The 14,462-nt window shown below is 43.4% G+C and overlaps 1 protein-coding gene across 1 annotated transcript in view; it reads right to left on the reverse strand.

Annotated features, from left to right (window-relative positions):
• Positions 1–4,185: 4,185 nt before the first annotated feature.
• Positions 4,186–14,462, reverse strand: part of KIAA1328 (KIAA1328 ortholog) — a 254,190-nt gene continuing 243,913 nt past the window's right edge. Inside the window, exon 11 of the mRNA XM_030565790.1 lies at positions 4,186–7,817. Coding sequence (XP_030421650.1) covers positions 7,604–7,817 — 214 coding nt within the window. The 3' untranslated portion in view covers positions 4,186–7,603. The remainder of the gene's footprint in view (positions 7,818–14,462) is intronic.

Raw genomic sequence — 14,462 nt, forward strand, 5'->3', positions numbered from 1 at the left:
GGCTCAGGCAACAGTTTCCCCTTTGTCTTTGAGGAACTGGTTTGTGCCAGCTTTTTTAAACTTGGAACGTATCTCAATAATGTTACACAGTAGAATCTTATAACTTTACATACAATGTTGCCACATATATTTTACCAGGACAATAATGATCCGCAAATTATGAGTTTTCAAATGATACCTCACAAGGCATACTTTGTACAAAATGTATCAGTCTTGTAAAAGGAGTGCAGACTGTCATACAGGGATCAAGAGTTAGATACCAAAAGTCAGGCCACATCAGGATACTAAGAGGTTAGGCTTGGGTGATGGAATCAGAGGACTGGAAACAGTTACCAAGGGTCAGGCTGAGTGAGGATGCCAGGAGCTCAGGATTAGAAGTAACCTGACCAGTAGTCCATGGCAGGGTGAAGCCCAGTTGTGCAGACAACTTCCTGTTCCCCCCTCTGGCTTATATAGCGGCTATGACCCAATAGGAGCCTTCGAGCACTCCCAGAGTGCAGGGATAGGGGTTGTGCCCTGAGCTGGGCTTCATGGACCTCAGTCCCAGCTGGTGTCTGTGAGCTGCTAGCTGGAGGAAAGGAGTGTGATGGTTCCCAGGACCACCACAGACCCAGGTTCAAGATCCATAGGGCCTAACAGTGTGCTGCAAACTGAGTGATTAAGGTTGATATCTTCCAAGGGGGTCCAGGGGAATTAGGCACTAATTCCCATGGACTATTTTGCAAATCCCAGCCTACAGGACCTCTTAGGTCCTACGCGACCCATCCTCAATCTTCCAACCTCGGGGGCCAGTGAGGAATGAGTCCAGATAGATCTTCTCTGGTGCTTTATCTGACCTAGTTTTAAGTGGGTCATATGATGGGGCTTCAGGCAGTTCCTAGCGATGAAGCTGCAGTGGATTGCCTCACTGTTAGGACCTGCTTGAAGACCCATCATATGACAGACCCCCAATCACCATGCTAAATGCTGCTCCCTTAAATTGCCTGTATCAAATGATGAACTCTGTGTTGTGCTGTGCCTGGAAATATCACACACTGTGATAGCACATGTCTGGACTTGCCCGAGGGTGGCCTATTCCACACAGCTGCCCTGCCAGAGTATAGTTGGGGGCTATTGACTTTGAATGACTCAACAACTGGCCCATGCCAATGGAACAATGGTCTCTCTACCAGGAGCCCACAAGAAGGGGTGAGCATGACCGGTGGGGCTGGAGCTTCTCTGTCTGACCTCACGGCACAGAGACAGGGGCCCTCTTGACAAGCAAGATTTGGCTTTTTGCAGGGGGCTGACCATTGTCTCATATAAAAAGGACATGGAGGATGACCCCTGCCCAGCCTGAAACGCTGAAACTACAGGCTTATAAAATGGAGTGAGCTTGACCCATGGGATGGGGCACCTCAGGACTATGAGTTAAGTTACTATGGTTAAGAAAATCCCTTTGCTGAGCCTGTGTTTCTTGCTATCCTGCCGTATTGTCCCGAAAGGAATTAAAGTAGGAGCTCAGGGGCCCCACTGAGTAGGCGGAGCGTATGTAAACAGCTGTGAGGCTGCGAGCGTCTCAGACACTGTTTTCAGGTCTACGTCTGCTGGATGGTAAAGTCCCACATCCCAAGGAAGAGCTCAGGCGAGAGATCTGAGCCCAGCAGTGTTTGCTAGAGTCTCAGAGCTAGAAACAGGAACTAGATTTTACTCAGATCCAGCTAGTTTGGAAGCATGTGGGACCACACGCTGGGTCCACTCACAACAGAATGGTGACCATGCTGTGGGACAGTGGGCCAATTTCATGGCATTCTAAATAATTCTCTCCCTCCTTGATATTCACGCCCTTCTATTAACTGCAGTCATACCGCCCTTTCTGTGCGTTTTCTCTCCTGCAGCTCCTCATGCTTGGGAGGAGCGCCCGTAAACCTCTGTAAAACCAACTCATCATCCTTCTTCAAAGCCCTCCTCTAAACTCTTCTTTTCCATGATGCCCACAGAAAACTTGACAATGGTGAGCTGTTGATGTGCTGAGACCACTGCCTGTCACGCAGACCAATATTGTCTCATTGTTCCCTTGCACTCCCTCATCGGTCGTCTGTATCCATTTGTCTCCTCTTGTCTTATACACAGATTGTGAGCTCTTTGAGACAGCATCTGTCCTGTTGTTCTGTGTTTGTACAGCACCTTGCGCAATGGGGTCCTGGACTGGGACTCCTAGGCACTGTGGTGATACAAATTAATAATAATTAGTTGAACGCTGTTGAATAGAGGAGAAAGAATACGGCAGTATACTTGGTTTCTGTTCTCTCAATCAAAGGAAATGCCAATTTATGGCCCATGATCTCAATATGATCCATAGCTAACCTCACCAGAAGGGATGGCGTTGTTGCACAAGGATCAGGTTTGAAATACCTAGATCCCCACTGAAGCCATCGGTTCAAAAGATGGGAGGTACAGCTTTGCCACTCCTCCTTCTGACGAAGACACACTGAGCTCCATTACACCATGTGAGACTTCTTCAGGATAAGACCTTAGAAAGTATCTCATCTATGTGGATATTAAAAACCTCATGGCGCTTTCCACAAGATCACGAGATTGCCTTGGTATTCATAGCCAACATTTCCCCTCCTGTCACGGTTGTACAGAGTCAGTTATTGTGGAGTTGCTGATTACACCCCAGAAGTGGTTGTATTTCAGTGCTGCTGTGTGTGGTTCGCTTGTCAAGCCTGTCAGGATGCTATGGGAATTATCTCCTCCCAGATGTATTTCTGAAAGCTCCCAGCACTATTATCTTGGTGCATTTTCATAGTTTATTTAATAGTCTCCCCAAATTTAGGTCAATACTCTGCTCGCATCTGATATCACTGTCTTGGGGGAATGCTAGCCCCTACTACGATGTGGGACGGGGCAGAGGGACAGCCAGCCTGGAGCCACTTGCTGGAGGGAGATCAAACAGAGTCTGAAAACAGCCTATACAGCCTTGCATTGCAACCTGCAAGGATCAAGCTCTAACAGATATGGGAGTGACCTCCATAGTTAAGACCTATCTACTGAAAACACCACCGTCAAATACCTGAGGACGGTAAAACAGTGTCCTCAGAAGTTAGTATGTTCCAAGGGACAAGGTCTCACCAAAATAGCTAAATCATATACCATTTAGGGTTTTGTAAATACTGACCAACAGCTGGAGGTTGTCTTGTAAGTGGATAGGGAATTTGATTGTAGGTCAGAGTATTTGGTGTGATGTGCCCTCCTGAGTCCTTCCTGATTAGAAGGCTGACCAACAACTTCTGCAATAGCGACGCTTCCTGGGCAGCTCAAGGTAGAGCATAAAGCCTTCTTTCCATGAAGTGACAAAGGCATGGACTGCCTTTGCATCACAGAGGACAGGAGGCAACTGATAGGCCAGCTGAAGACATTTCTGGCCACTGGTCCTCTCTGGGAATGTAGAAGCAGAGATGAGCCCAGCAGGACCCAGCAATCAAGTGACAACTGACAATCCATGAACAAAGCTCTTCGATTGAGGGCATTTTCACTGCCCCCTGCCGGTAAGCATCACCTCCACCTTCCTTGGTGTAACACATGGGCTAAGCACGTTGTGTCCCGCCTCTAATGGCTGGCCCACAAGTTGGATAAATCAGTCAGCTAATGGAGTTATTCTTTAGCTCTAGTGCCAGAGCCCTGTGCGTTTGGAGATGAAGGTCCCAAATTCAATCCCGTGACAGAGGCTGTTATGCTTGGGTAATCCTAAACCAGCTATTTTACAGGTACCTAACCTCACGACATACGAGGACAGCAGGAAGTCAACGGCATTAGGGCTTGCTGAGGAGAGACAGAGCTAGGTGTCACCAGCATACTGCTGACATTTCAGCCCATAGCCTCCCACCATCTCCCCCAGTGACGTCGCAAACGGGTTGAAGAGGGTGATAAGATTGGTCCCTGTGGGACAATACAAAAACAAGAGCTCTTGGGGAACAACTGTGGGGCACTTTGTCCTTTTCTGGGATCTCTGAAAGAAAACGTGAACCAAGCTTCCCTACTGGACTGGCCTAGCCTGTTAGGGCCTATAGATAAGTGGGCAGCACTTCATCATCTGTGGTGTTGAAGGTTACCAAAATATCTAACAATGGAGAGTCTATTGCTATACCCAGGCATGACAAACCAAAGGAAAAGACAATGCAGTAACTGAAGCTCTCCAAGATAAAATGAAAAAAAAGCAGATAATTTATTAAATTAAAACCTCACACACATATATAAATATATGCTTGGGTTTAAGATAGGATTCGCCAAGTAGAACCAGAGAGGCTAGGAAGTAGAATGAAAGCGTGATTGTTTACAGATCCTCTGCTTACAGAGTGTGCAAGAGAGATGACCACACAAACACAGCAGGTGTTGGAAATACAAGCCATTCAGGTAGAAACACAAAGTCAAGGAATGGAGAGTAACCTTAGTAGGAGATGTGTTACCCCACAAGTAGCCTTATCTGATGCTGAAGCTTATTATCTGGGAGACTCTGGACAAAATCATGGGCTGGAGTATCTCCCCACTGGGGGCTAATATAGGAGTTTAAACTGAAAAGGACACTGTCATGTGATTGCTTTTGCTAGTTTATTTTTGCATTCCCTCTACTGTTTTAGCAGATGGAAAATAATTCCCCTCCCCACCCCAAATACTGATTTTGTCCTTTTCGATTTGACAACAATTGATTTTCTTCCAAGGCTATAAATGTTTTAATAACTTTAACTTTGTAGTGCCTTGTGGCAAAATATATTTGCTTGCATTGACTGCTAACACTATTCTTAGTCTACTGCTGCTAACTACAACAGTAGAACCAACTGGAGAAGGTTTGTTTCTTTAGGATCTACCAAATTAGTAGCCTCCCCTAGTTCATGTTTACTGGATAATTAGAATCTAGAGGTCTTTCCCAACAAGATAATTTTAAACCTCTTCATTCCAGAATTCTTTGCTACAATATGCAAAACATGCTTCATGTATAGCTCCTACGGATGTAGAGGTGGTCATGTTTGAGGCCCCAAACCTTGACAATGTCCATTTAAAATACAATTCCCACCAAAATACAGATTCAAGACAAAAACACCATCAGAGTTAAAATAATTAACAGACAAAAAGGATAATTAAAAATCTGAGCGTGGTTAAATATTGGCACCCATGCAGCACTAGAGAGCATAATGCTCCCATGGAGAATTCGGGAATGTGTACGCAAAGGCACCTTTCAAATGTCATTTTTGCTGTTAGTGTTTGTTAAAAAAGGCAATTACAGTTACAGTCAATCTGGAGAAGAACAGAAATTGAAGGTGTTCAGTCTAGACCCAGACCAGAAACTGAAGGCTCGCATTTGGTCTAGACCCAGAAAGCATTTCTTCTACAAAAGCAAAATCTTAAAAAAAAAATCCAAACCCATGTCCTATTGTCTATTCCCTCCTTGTTCCCCCCAAATTCCAGCTGCCTCTCCTGAATTTTTCTTTCTTTCTAAGGCCAAAGCAAACTATGTTAAACTTGATCCCCTGTGCCCAAGGAGCAGAAACATGAAGGACACTGAAGAGAGACTCCCCCAGCCAGTCCAGTGATGGATCACTTGCCAGGTCCGTGGGACCTTAGGACAGAATTCTCTAGACAAAGCTTGTCCCCAGTGGATTAAGGAGCAGATACATGTCATGGCAGGATACTGATAAGAGACTGTAAATCTCCATAGGAATGGCTGGAGAGAAACAAATGATACGGGGACCGTTTCTCACCAGGCTCACGGGTGCAGGAAAACTGCTCCTATCTCTTCTGTCCTTGTATTTTTCCAACAAGCTTTTAAAATTCAGCTGTGATGCAAGAAAAGGACATCAACTAATTTGTAAATAACATTAGATTAGAAAAAATTGTCTGGAATAATGTAGGCTGTGGTATTTCCCTCCCCGTCACCCTTTTTAATTCCTCACTATAGGAGCCCTGTGCTGCTGTTGGCCTTCACAAAATTCCATCTGCCCCACAACGCTGCAAAAGCTAATCCGCTGCCACCCAGCTGAGGTAGTTTAACAGTTGGGGCTCCTCAAGAGAAGGGATGCCCACCCCATAATTCCCAGAAATGCCTTTAAAAATAATCAGTTCCAGGTTTCAACTCCTCAAATCTTGGTCTCAGTGAATGCATGTTCCACACACTGTACAGTATGCATGTGCCAGCCAGAGAACAGCCTGGGCCTCATCGCCAAGCCTTGCCAGCTCCACTGAGGGACAGGGTGGCACTGTGGATTGGTGCATGCACAAGTGCATGGGAGGCACACAACCGCAGTACATCAGGGACAAGTCCAGGGGCTCACCGCCATGGAGGTATGGAACAGGAGCCTGGAGGACCAGTCACAATAGACTGAAAAAAGCAGTACTGGTCCATATACCAATGGCTGGAAACAAATAGCCTAGAGCTTGTCTGTACCGCTGTGATTCTGACTTTCTCTAGCTGCACTTTTATTGTGTGAAAGGAATATTTCAGCTTCATATTTCTAGGAACACTTGCCAGTGGCTACAATGTTACAAGAAAATATGAATACTGCATTGTGCAGAAAATGTCCATTCATCCAGTAATCTGCAGTCATTTTTACCCATTCTGCACATTTCTTTAAATAACCAAGCGCATGAAGTAGATGGGAGTGCGTTTAAATAAACTGAAATAGATAGAGCATTAATAATTAAAGACGGCAGGGAAACGTGCATTACGAGCTGCTAGTAGAAATAATTACAGATTTGTCTTATTTACAATGGAATCTGGAAATGGTATCAAAATAGTGCAAGTTAGTGAAAATGCCTTAAGACTGTTCTTACTCTATAACTACTATATATCTCATTCTGAAGAGCACATCAAATACAGTTTGGACCTGTACATTGCCTGGCTCTATGAGATATTTAAGGAGTTGGCAATAGGGTTCCCAGCATATACACTATGTCAAATAGCACTGATTTAAGGAAGACTACTTTCAAACAGATGCACAGTGCATTAACCCTGCCACATCCATTAATGTTATTAGACATTATACAGCTGAGCTGAGTATATGCTTCCTAACATCTCAGCACGGTAAATATCAGAATGCTGAAGGCAACGGTAGATCACAGAATCATTGGAAACAATATTCAAGTGCTTGTACCTTTGTAACATTGTTAGGTTTTAAACAGGCTGCTTTTTAATTAGAAATAATCTAATTGAAATGCATTGGGTCTTCTGTGTTCTGCAGCTATTGCAAACTGCTTTATAGCTAAAAAAAAATCGATAATGAAATATACTTCTCATATGAGGGCTGGCTAAGCTATGACTTCAATCGACTCCAAAATGTTGTGGATTTAATTATATTTTAGAATAATTGCTTGGCACATGAAAAGTTTACCCAAAATTTACTAACACCTTCTGATTGGACTGTTCAAAAAGAAAAAAAAATGTTATTCTCGCAGCATGATTACTAAATTCTAAGTGAAAGAGGAAGCTACTGTACTAACTCCTTGGCAAGGAGGGAGACAATCATTTGTCAAATAATTTAAAAGTGATACTGCGATTAACAAATCTAGAGCAGAAACAGGAACAAGGTCCGAAAAATCCTACAGATTGGCTGCAGAGTAATGAGCCTCATCAAATGAAGAAAATATCCTCCAGGATCCGGCTCTCCTCAAGCTCCTCCATTTTGCTTCGGGTACCATGAGGGGCTTGGCACCACGCAGGTTTTCTGGGGCTCCCATTCCGAGGGGCACGGGGTTTCTTCCAGTCGTAAGACTCTCCGTAGTGGTGTCCTGGGGCAGCGACTGGACTCATTGCTTCAACCAACTCAAGAAGGGAGGCCTCATACCTGGAGGAAAACACCATGAAAATGCAGTCCTATTAAACACCATCGCATCAAACACAGTTTGAAATGAACACTCCTAACTCCGTCCTCCTGACTAGAGCGAAACCTGTGCAATAGCGCCGAGTGTGACAGGAGGAATCACAGCACTGCAACTGCTGCTAAGGTGCCAATGTGGAGGCAGTGAAGGAGAGGCAAAGCTTTAGTGGGCCCTTTATTTTGAGAGCACTTCAGTCTCGCCAGGTTTCCTGTTGAATTGGACAGCATCTCATTTACAGCTCAGAGATTCAGGATAGAACAGCTCACGGCATGACAGCTCAACACGTGACTCATAAACGTGCGGCACTTGCCTGAATAGGCTCTGCCCTTGATTTAGGTTCCTAGGGATTTGAAAACAGCAGGCACCTTTATTCTTTGTGCTACAAAACACACGTGCTTCTTATAAATCTCTATGCAATATATGGAATCTATGTGTGACTGAAGGAATATAATCCAGACAAAGTAACACAAAATCAACAGCTCAAGCATCAAGAGAGAAGGCAAAGATGCTAAACATCACTCAAGCTGTCCTGTAAGTGTTCAGTACAGATGCGGAGGAGGTTTACAAGCCTACACGTGCAGTAACATACACTGAGTACTGGCAATTACTCTAGGCTGCTTAGACAGAGCTTCCTATTAATATTCACACAGGATCAGACCGGAGCTACATGCCAGTGTGGGATTGATCATTACATTATATTTTCTACTCTTATCATGTGTCCAGTTTTAAATGTTTCAAGCAAGACAGCTTCCACCACTTCCCATGGGAGGCCATTCCCCAATTTAGGAAATCTCTCTGAGGAAGTTTGCCTGATTTCCTGCCTAAGCATCCCTCCCCTTCAGTTCCATCTTGTTGTTTCCCTGTTCCAGCTTAAGCAATACCTTTTCCCCTGGGTGTTTACACTATTCAAATAATAATGCATACAATTACTAATAATCTGCACACAGAGAGACGTCCCCGTGCAGGCAGGCACTCAAAGCACTTTACAAAGGTAAAAAACTAGCTGGGCCCAGTGTATTTCATACTTGTGGAATTTGCCACAGAATTCACCCCTTGCTTTTGAACTGCAACCTTGAGCCTAACCTTGATTCCTTCTAAATTATGTTTCTTGTCATTAGTGTGGGGGGAAATCCCTTAAAATACAACTCTAGCATAATCAAATAATGATGCCTTCCTGACTGTGCAAGCAGTCTGAAACAACAGTGCCATGGGGTACGAACTATCTCTGTCCTCAGTGGAGTGTCAATTCTAAAAACTAAGGGAGAGAATTTACATGTCAACAGCTAGGTATTTCACCACCGATCATTTCAGCAGAAATAGCCCTGACATGCTTGTGCTCACTTGTCTCCCATGCTACGTCGGGGGTCAGCCTCCAGCTGCTCACCACCATTGTCTGCAGTGTGCACAAAGGTTTCCTACATGCTGAAGATTGAAAAGGTGGGAAGAGAGCATACAAGAAATGGAATTGAATATCCAAACAAACACAGATACTATGGCACTGGGCTGCATTATTCATCACTGTATTTGACCCAATAACAACATCCGCTTTCGAATTTAAATGAAGCTGCTGCAAGCTCTGCTCCAGAAACCCAGGGGCCTTGCTGCAGAATTTAGGTCCCTCTTGCAACATACCACATGGAGAATTGTATAGATGGGACCCTGAGGCACAGATAAGCTAAGTGACTTGCCCAAGTTCATCAAATAAAGTAGTAGCATGTCAGGGGTCTCAACCACAAGACTATGCTGCCTAACCTCAGTTACTTCTCAGCCAGGTTGGAATTTTGCACATGGTACACAAAGCAACTGTCAAAGATCTAACCTTTACCCAATGACCCCTCTAGTGGGCAATTGTGGATTCTGATGACAACCTTAGTTCTTTCAAACTTTTGTTGCACTGGTAAGTCAATTCTTTCACTCCTCCAATCATTGTTACTGTTCCCTCCAATTTGCCGTCCACTATCACTCCTAGGTTTATCTGGCTCACCATTACTGCACTGCAACTCCATTACTGCATTATTCCCTCTAACTGAGATCACATTCTTTCCCCCTAGCTTGCATTTTTTGTGACTTTCCTGCCTGTGTTTGCAGCCTTTCTAGGTCCCTTTGTAATTTGTCTGTTCAAACCAGCCAACAGAGTCACAGATAAGCAGTTCAAATAAAATAAATAAGACAGAATTCTATTGAACTTGACCACTTGAATGGCTAACCGTTCTCTGCAATGACATATTATAAATATTCTGGCCAAGACTTTTAGAAGTTAATGATGATTTTGGGTGTCCAACCTGAGAGACTTTAAAAGGGGCTTGATTTTCTGTACGTGCTGAGCATGAGCCCTCTGAAAATTGAGCGCCTCTAAGGCATCTCAGCATGGACATCCAAAGTTCCAGCTTAAAAGCTGGTCCCACAACTTTACAAAGATGAGCTTTTGACATGTTGAATGCTTGGACCAGACACATTTATATACATTCCGTGCACCAAAGAAGAAATCCAGCTCTCACACACTCTGGTTTCATTAGCCACACCTAAACCTCCCTACTAGATTCATCTAGCCTAACATATAAATGCTTATCTCCCTGCCTGCGGCTCGATCATAAAATTTCAATTTCTCCAGCAACCACATTCAATCACAGATTAGGTTGGGGGATGGGGGGAGACGACAGAAACCAGCAAGTGTGTTTGCAATGAACATGCAGCCGCCAGTGTTCAGCAGCACCTTGGAGCTAATTTTTTCTGCAAGTTTATCTAACTTTTACAGCATTTCTGCTATCGGGAAGGCTAAATGATTTGGCAGATTACAAGAGCAGCAAATAGCCAAGATTATTTAAAAGACCAGACATTGTAAATCAGTCTATTTGACACCACAGTTATATATGCAATAAAGCGAACAAACTCTGCTACCGGAGCATTATCTGATAAAGAGAATGCTCCTTGCAGGTATTTAGTGTTTAATCCCATGAAAATAGTTTGCCCTGATTTGTCTAGGTGACATCAGACAGCAGCTGGCTGGAGGCAACGGAGTTGATGCCTTGAACCTCACAAAGGCAATTTTCTCAACATTTATTGGTATCCGAATATTTAAAGGGACATTGCCAACATGTTCAGACTCTAAAATATACCTTCTTCTAAAGAAAGCATGTAGATCCCTGGTATGCACTGATTAAAGAAAATTAAAATAGGGTTCATTACTATTTATATGGCACTGCAGACTTGCATGACACTACTGTAAGGTGGGTGCACAGTTGTTGGAAATGTGTACTTAGAAAGTAATTACCAATGGTTCACAATCAAGCTGGAGGGGCATATCAAGTGGGGTCCTGCACGGATCTGTCCTGGGTCTGATTCTATTCAATATCTTCATAAGTGATTTGGATAATGGCATAGAGAGTACACTTATGAAGTCTGCAAATGATACCAAGCTGGGAGGGGTTGCAAGTGCTTTGGAGGACAGGATTATAATTCAAAATGATCTTGACACACTGGAGAAATGGTCTGAAATAAATAGGAGGAAATTCAATGAGGAAAAATGCAAAGTATTACACCTGGGAAGGAGAAATCAATTGTACACATACAAAATTGGAAATGGCTGCCTAGGAAGGACTGCAGAAAAAGATCAGGGGTTATCAGTGGATCACAAACTATAACCTCAGCTGGAGTATTGTGTCCTGTTCTGGGCACCACACTTCAGGAAAGATTTGGAGAAATTGGAGAAAGTCCAGAGGAGAGCAACAAAAATGATTAAAGGTCTAGAAAACATAAGCTAGGAGGAAAAATTGAAAAAACTGGGTTTGGTTAGTCTGGAGAAGAGAAGACTGATGGGGGATATGATAATAGTTTTCAAGTACATAAAAGTTTGCCATAAAGAAGAGGGAGATAAATACTTCTCCTTAACCACTGAGGATAGGACAAGAAGTAATGGACTTAAATTGCAGGAAGAAAGATTTAGACTAGACGTTAGGAAAAACTTTGTAACTGTAAAGGTAATTAAACTCTGGAACAAAATGCCTAGAAAGGTTGTGGAATCTCCATCATTGGAGATTTTTAAGGGCAGGTTAGACAAACACATGTCAGGGATGGTCTAGATAATACTTAGTCCTGGATCAGATGACCTGCTGAGGTCCCTTCCAGTCTTACATTTCTATGATTCCATGATGTCAACAGCTGCAAGATCGAGTGCTCAAAACTCAGGAAACTTCAGTCTTCAGTTGCCAAAGCTGCATATCCTTATGGAGCAAATTTATAGAAAAAAGTAGCTTTACAGTTTTCATTTAACAAGGAAAAAAATTCACACATGCAACATAAAAAGTGCCTTAGTAGCCTTAACCTGGAATTTCCTGACTTCTGGGTGTTTGATTGTGCAACCAAAGTGCTACATCAGTGTTAGTTTTGTGCACAGAATTTTCTATGGGGTACCCCCCACACACACAGAAAGAAAGAAAATTCTGGGGGTGGAGGGCAGGAGTCAGACTTGCAAGGCTTCTCATAGACTCATAGACTCTAGGACTGGAAGGGACCTCGAGAGGTCATCGAGTCCAGTCCCCTGCCCTCATGGCAGAACCAAATACTGTCTAGACCATCCCTAATAGACATTTATCTAACCTACTCTTAAATATCTCCAGAGATGGAGATTCCACAACTTCCCTAGGCAATCTATTCCAGTGTTTAGCTACCCTGACAGTTAGGAACTTTTTCCTAATGTCCAACCTAAATCTCCCTTGCTGCAGTTTAAGCCCATTGCTTCTTGTTCTATCATTGGAGGCTAAGGTGAACAAGTTTTCTCCCTCCTCCTGATGACACCCTTTTAGATACCTGAAAACTGCTATCATGTCCCCTCTCAGTCTTCTCTTTTCCAAACTAAACAAACCCAGTTCCTTCAGCCTTCCTTCATAGGACATGTTCTCAAGACCTTTAATCATTCTCGTTGCTCTTCTCTGGACCCCCTCCAATTTCTCCACATCTTTCTTGAAATGCGGTGCCCAGAACTGGACACAATACTCCAGTTGAGGCCTAACCAGCGCAGAGTAAAGCGGAAGAATGACTTCTCGTGTCTTGTTTACAACACACCTGTTAATGCATCCCAGAATCATGTTTGCTTTTTTTGCAACAGTATCACACTGTTGACTCATATTAAGCTTGTGGTCTACTATGACCCCTAGATCTCTTTCTGCCATACTCCTTCCTAGACAGTCTCTTCCCATTCTGTATGTGTGAAACTGATTGTTCCTTCCTAGGTGGAGCACTTTGCATTTATCTTTATTGAACTTCATCCTGTTTACCTCAGACCATTTCTCCAATTTGTCCAGATCATTTTGAATTTTGACGCTGTCCTCCAAAGCAGTTGCAATCCCTCCCAGTTTGGTATCGTCCGCAAACTTAATAAGCGTACTTTCTATGCCAACATCTAAATCGTTGATGAAGATATTGAACAGAACCGGTCCCAAAACAGACCCCTGCGGAACCCCACTTGTTATACCTTTCCAGCAGGACTGGGAGCCATTAACAACTACTCTCTGAGTACGGTTATCCAGCCAGTTATGCACCCACCTTATAGTAGCCCCATCTAAATTGTACTTTCCTAGTTTATCTATAAGAATATCATGCAAGACTGTATCAAATGCCTTACTAAAGTCTAGGTATATCACATCCACCGCTTCTCCCTTATCCACAAGGCTCGTTATCCTATCAAAGAACGCTATCAGATTAGTTTGACACGATTTGTTCTTTACAAATCCATGCTGCCTATTCCCTATCACCTTACCACCTTCCAAGTGTTTGCAGATGATTTCTTTGATTACCTGCTCCATTATCTTCCCTGGCACAGAAGTTAAACTAACTGGTCTGTAGTTTCCTGGGTTGTTTTTATTTCCCTTTTTATAGATGGGCACTATATTTGCCCCCTTCCAGTCTTCTGGAATCTCCCCCGTCTCCCATGATTTCCCAAAGATAATAGCTAGAGGCTCAGATACCTCTTCCATTAACTCCTTGAGAATTCTAGGATGCATTTCATCAGGCCCTGGTGACTTGCAGGCATCTAACTTTTCTAAGCGATTTTTTACTTGCTCTTTCCTTATTTTCTCTTCTAAACCTACCCTCTTCCCGTAAGCATTCACTATATTAGACATTCCTTCAGACTTCTCAGTGAAGACCGAAACAAAGAAGTCATTAAGCATCTCTGCCATTTCCAAGTCTCCCGTTACTGTTACCCCCTCCTCATTGAGCAGTGGGCCTACCCTGTCCTTAGTCTTCCTCTTGCTTCTAATGTATTGATAAAAAGTCTTCTTGTTTCCCTTTATTCCCATAGCTAGTTTGAGTTCATTTTGTACCTTTGCTTTTCTAATCTTGCCTCTGCATTCCTGTGTTATTTGCCTATATTCATCCTTCGTGATCTGACCTAGTTTCCATTTTTTATATGACGCCTTTTTATTGCCCTTTTAAAGTTAGCATGAACTCAGGCTACTTATTTGCCACAATCACCTTCTTTCGGAAGCCCTGACTGACGGTGCGTTATGGAGTTATGCTGTAGAACAGTCACTTTTCTCAGCCTGATTTTGACACTTCCCCATGGCCATTTTTCCACCGCTAACCTCTGACAGCCTAAAAATGTGTGTATTTCA

The sequence above is a fragment of the Gopherus evgoodei genome, chromosome 6, assembly GCF_007399415.2.
Source record: "Gopherus evgoodei ecotype Sinaloan lineage chromosome 6, rGopEvg1_v1.p, whole genome shotgun sequence".
In the NCBI taxonomy this organism is placed as follows: Eukaryota; Metazoa; Chordata; order Testudines; family Testudinidae; genus Gopherus; species Gopherus evgoodei.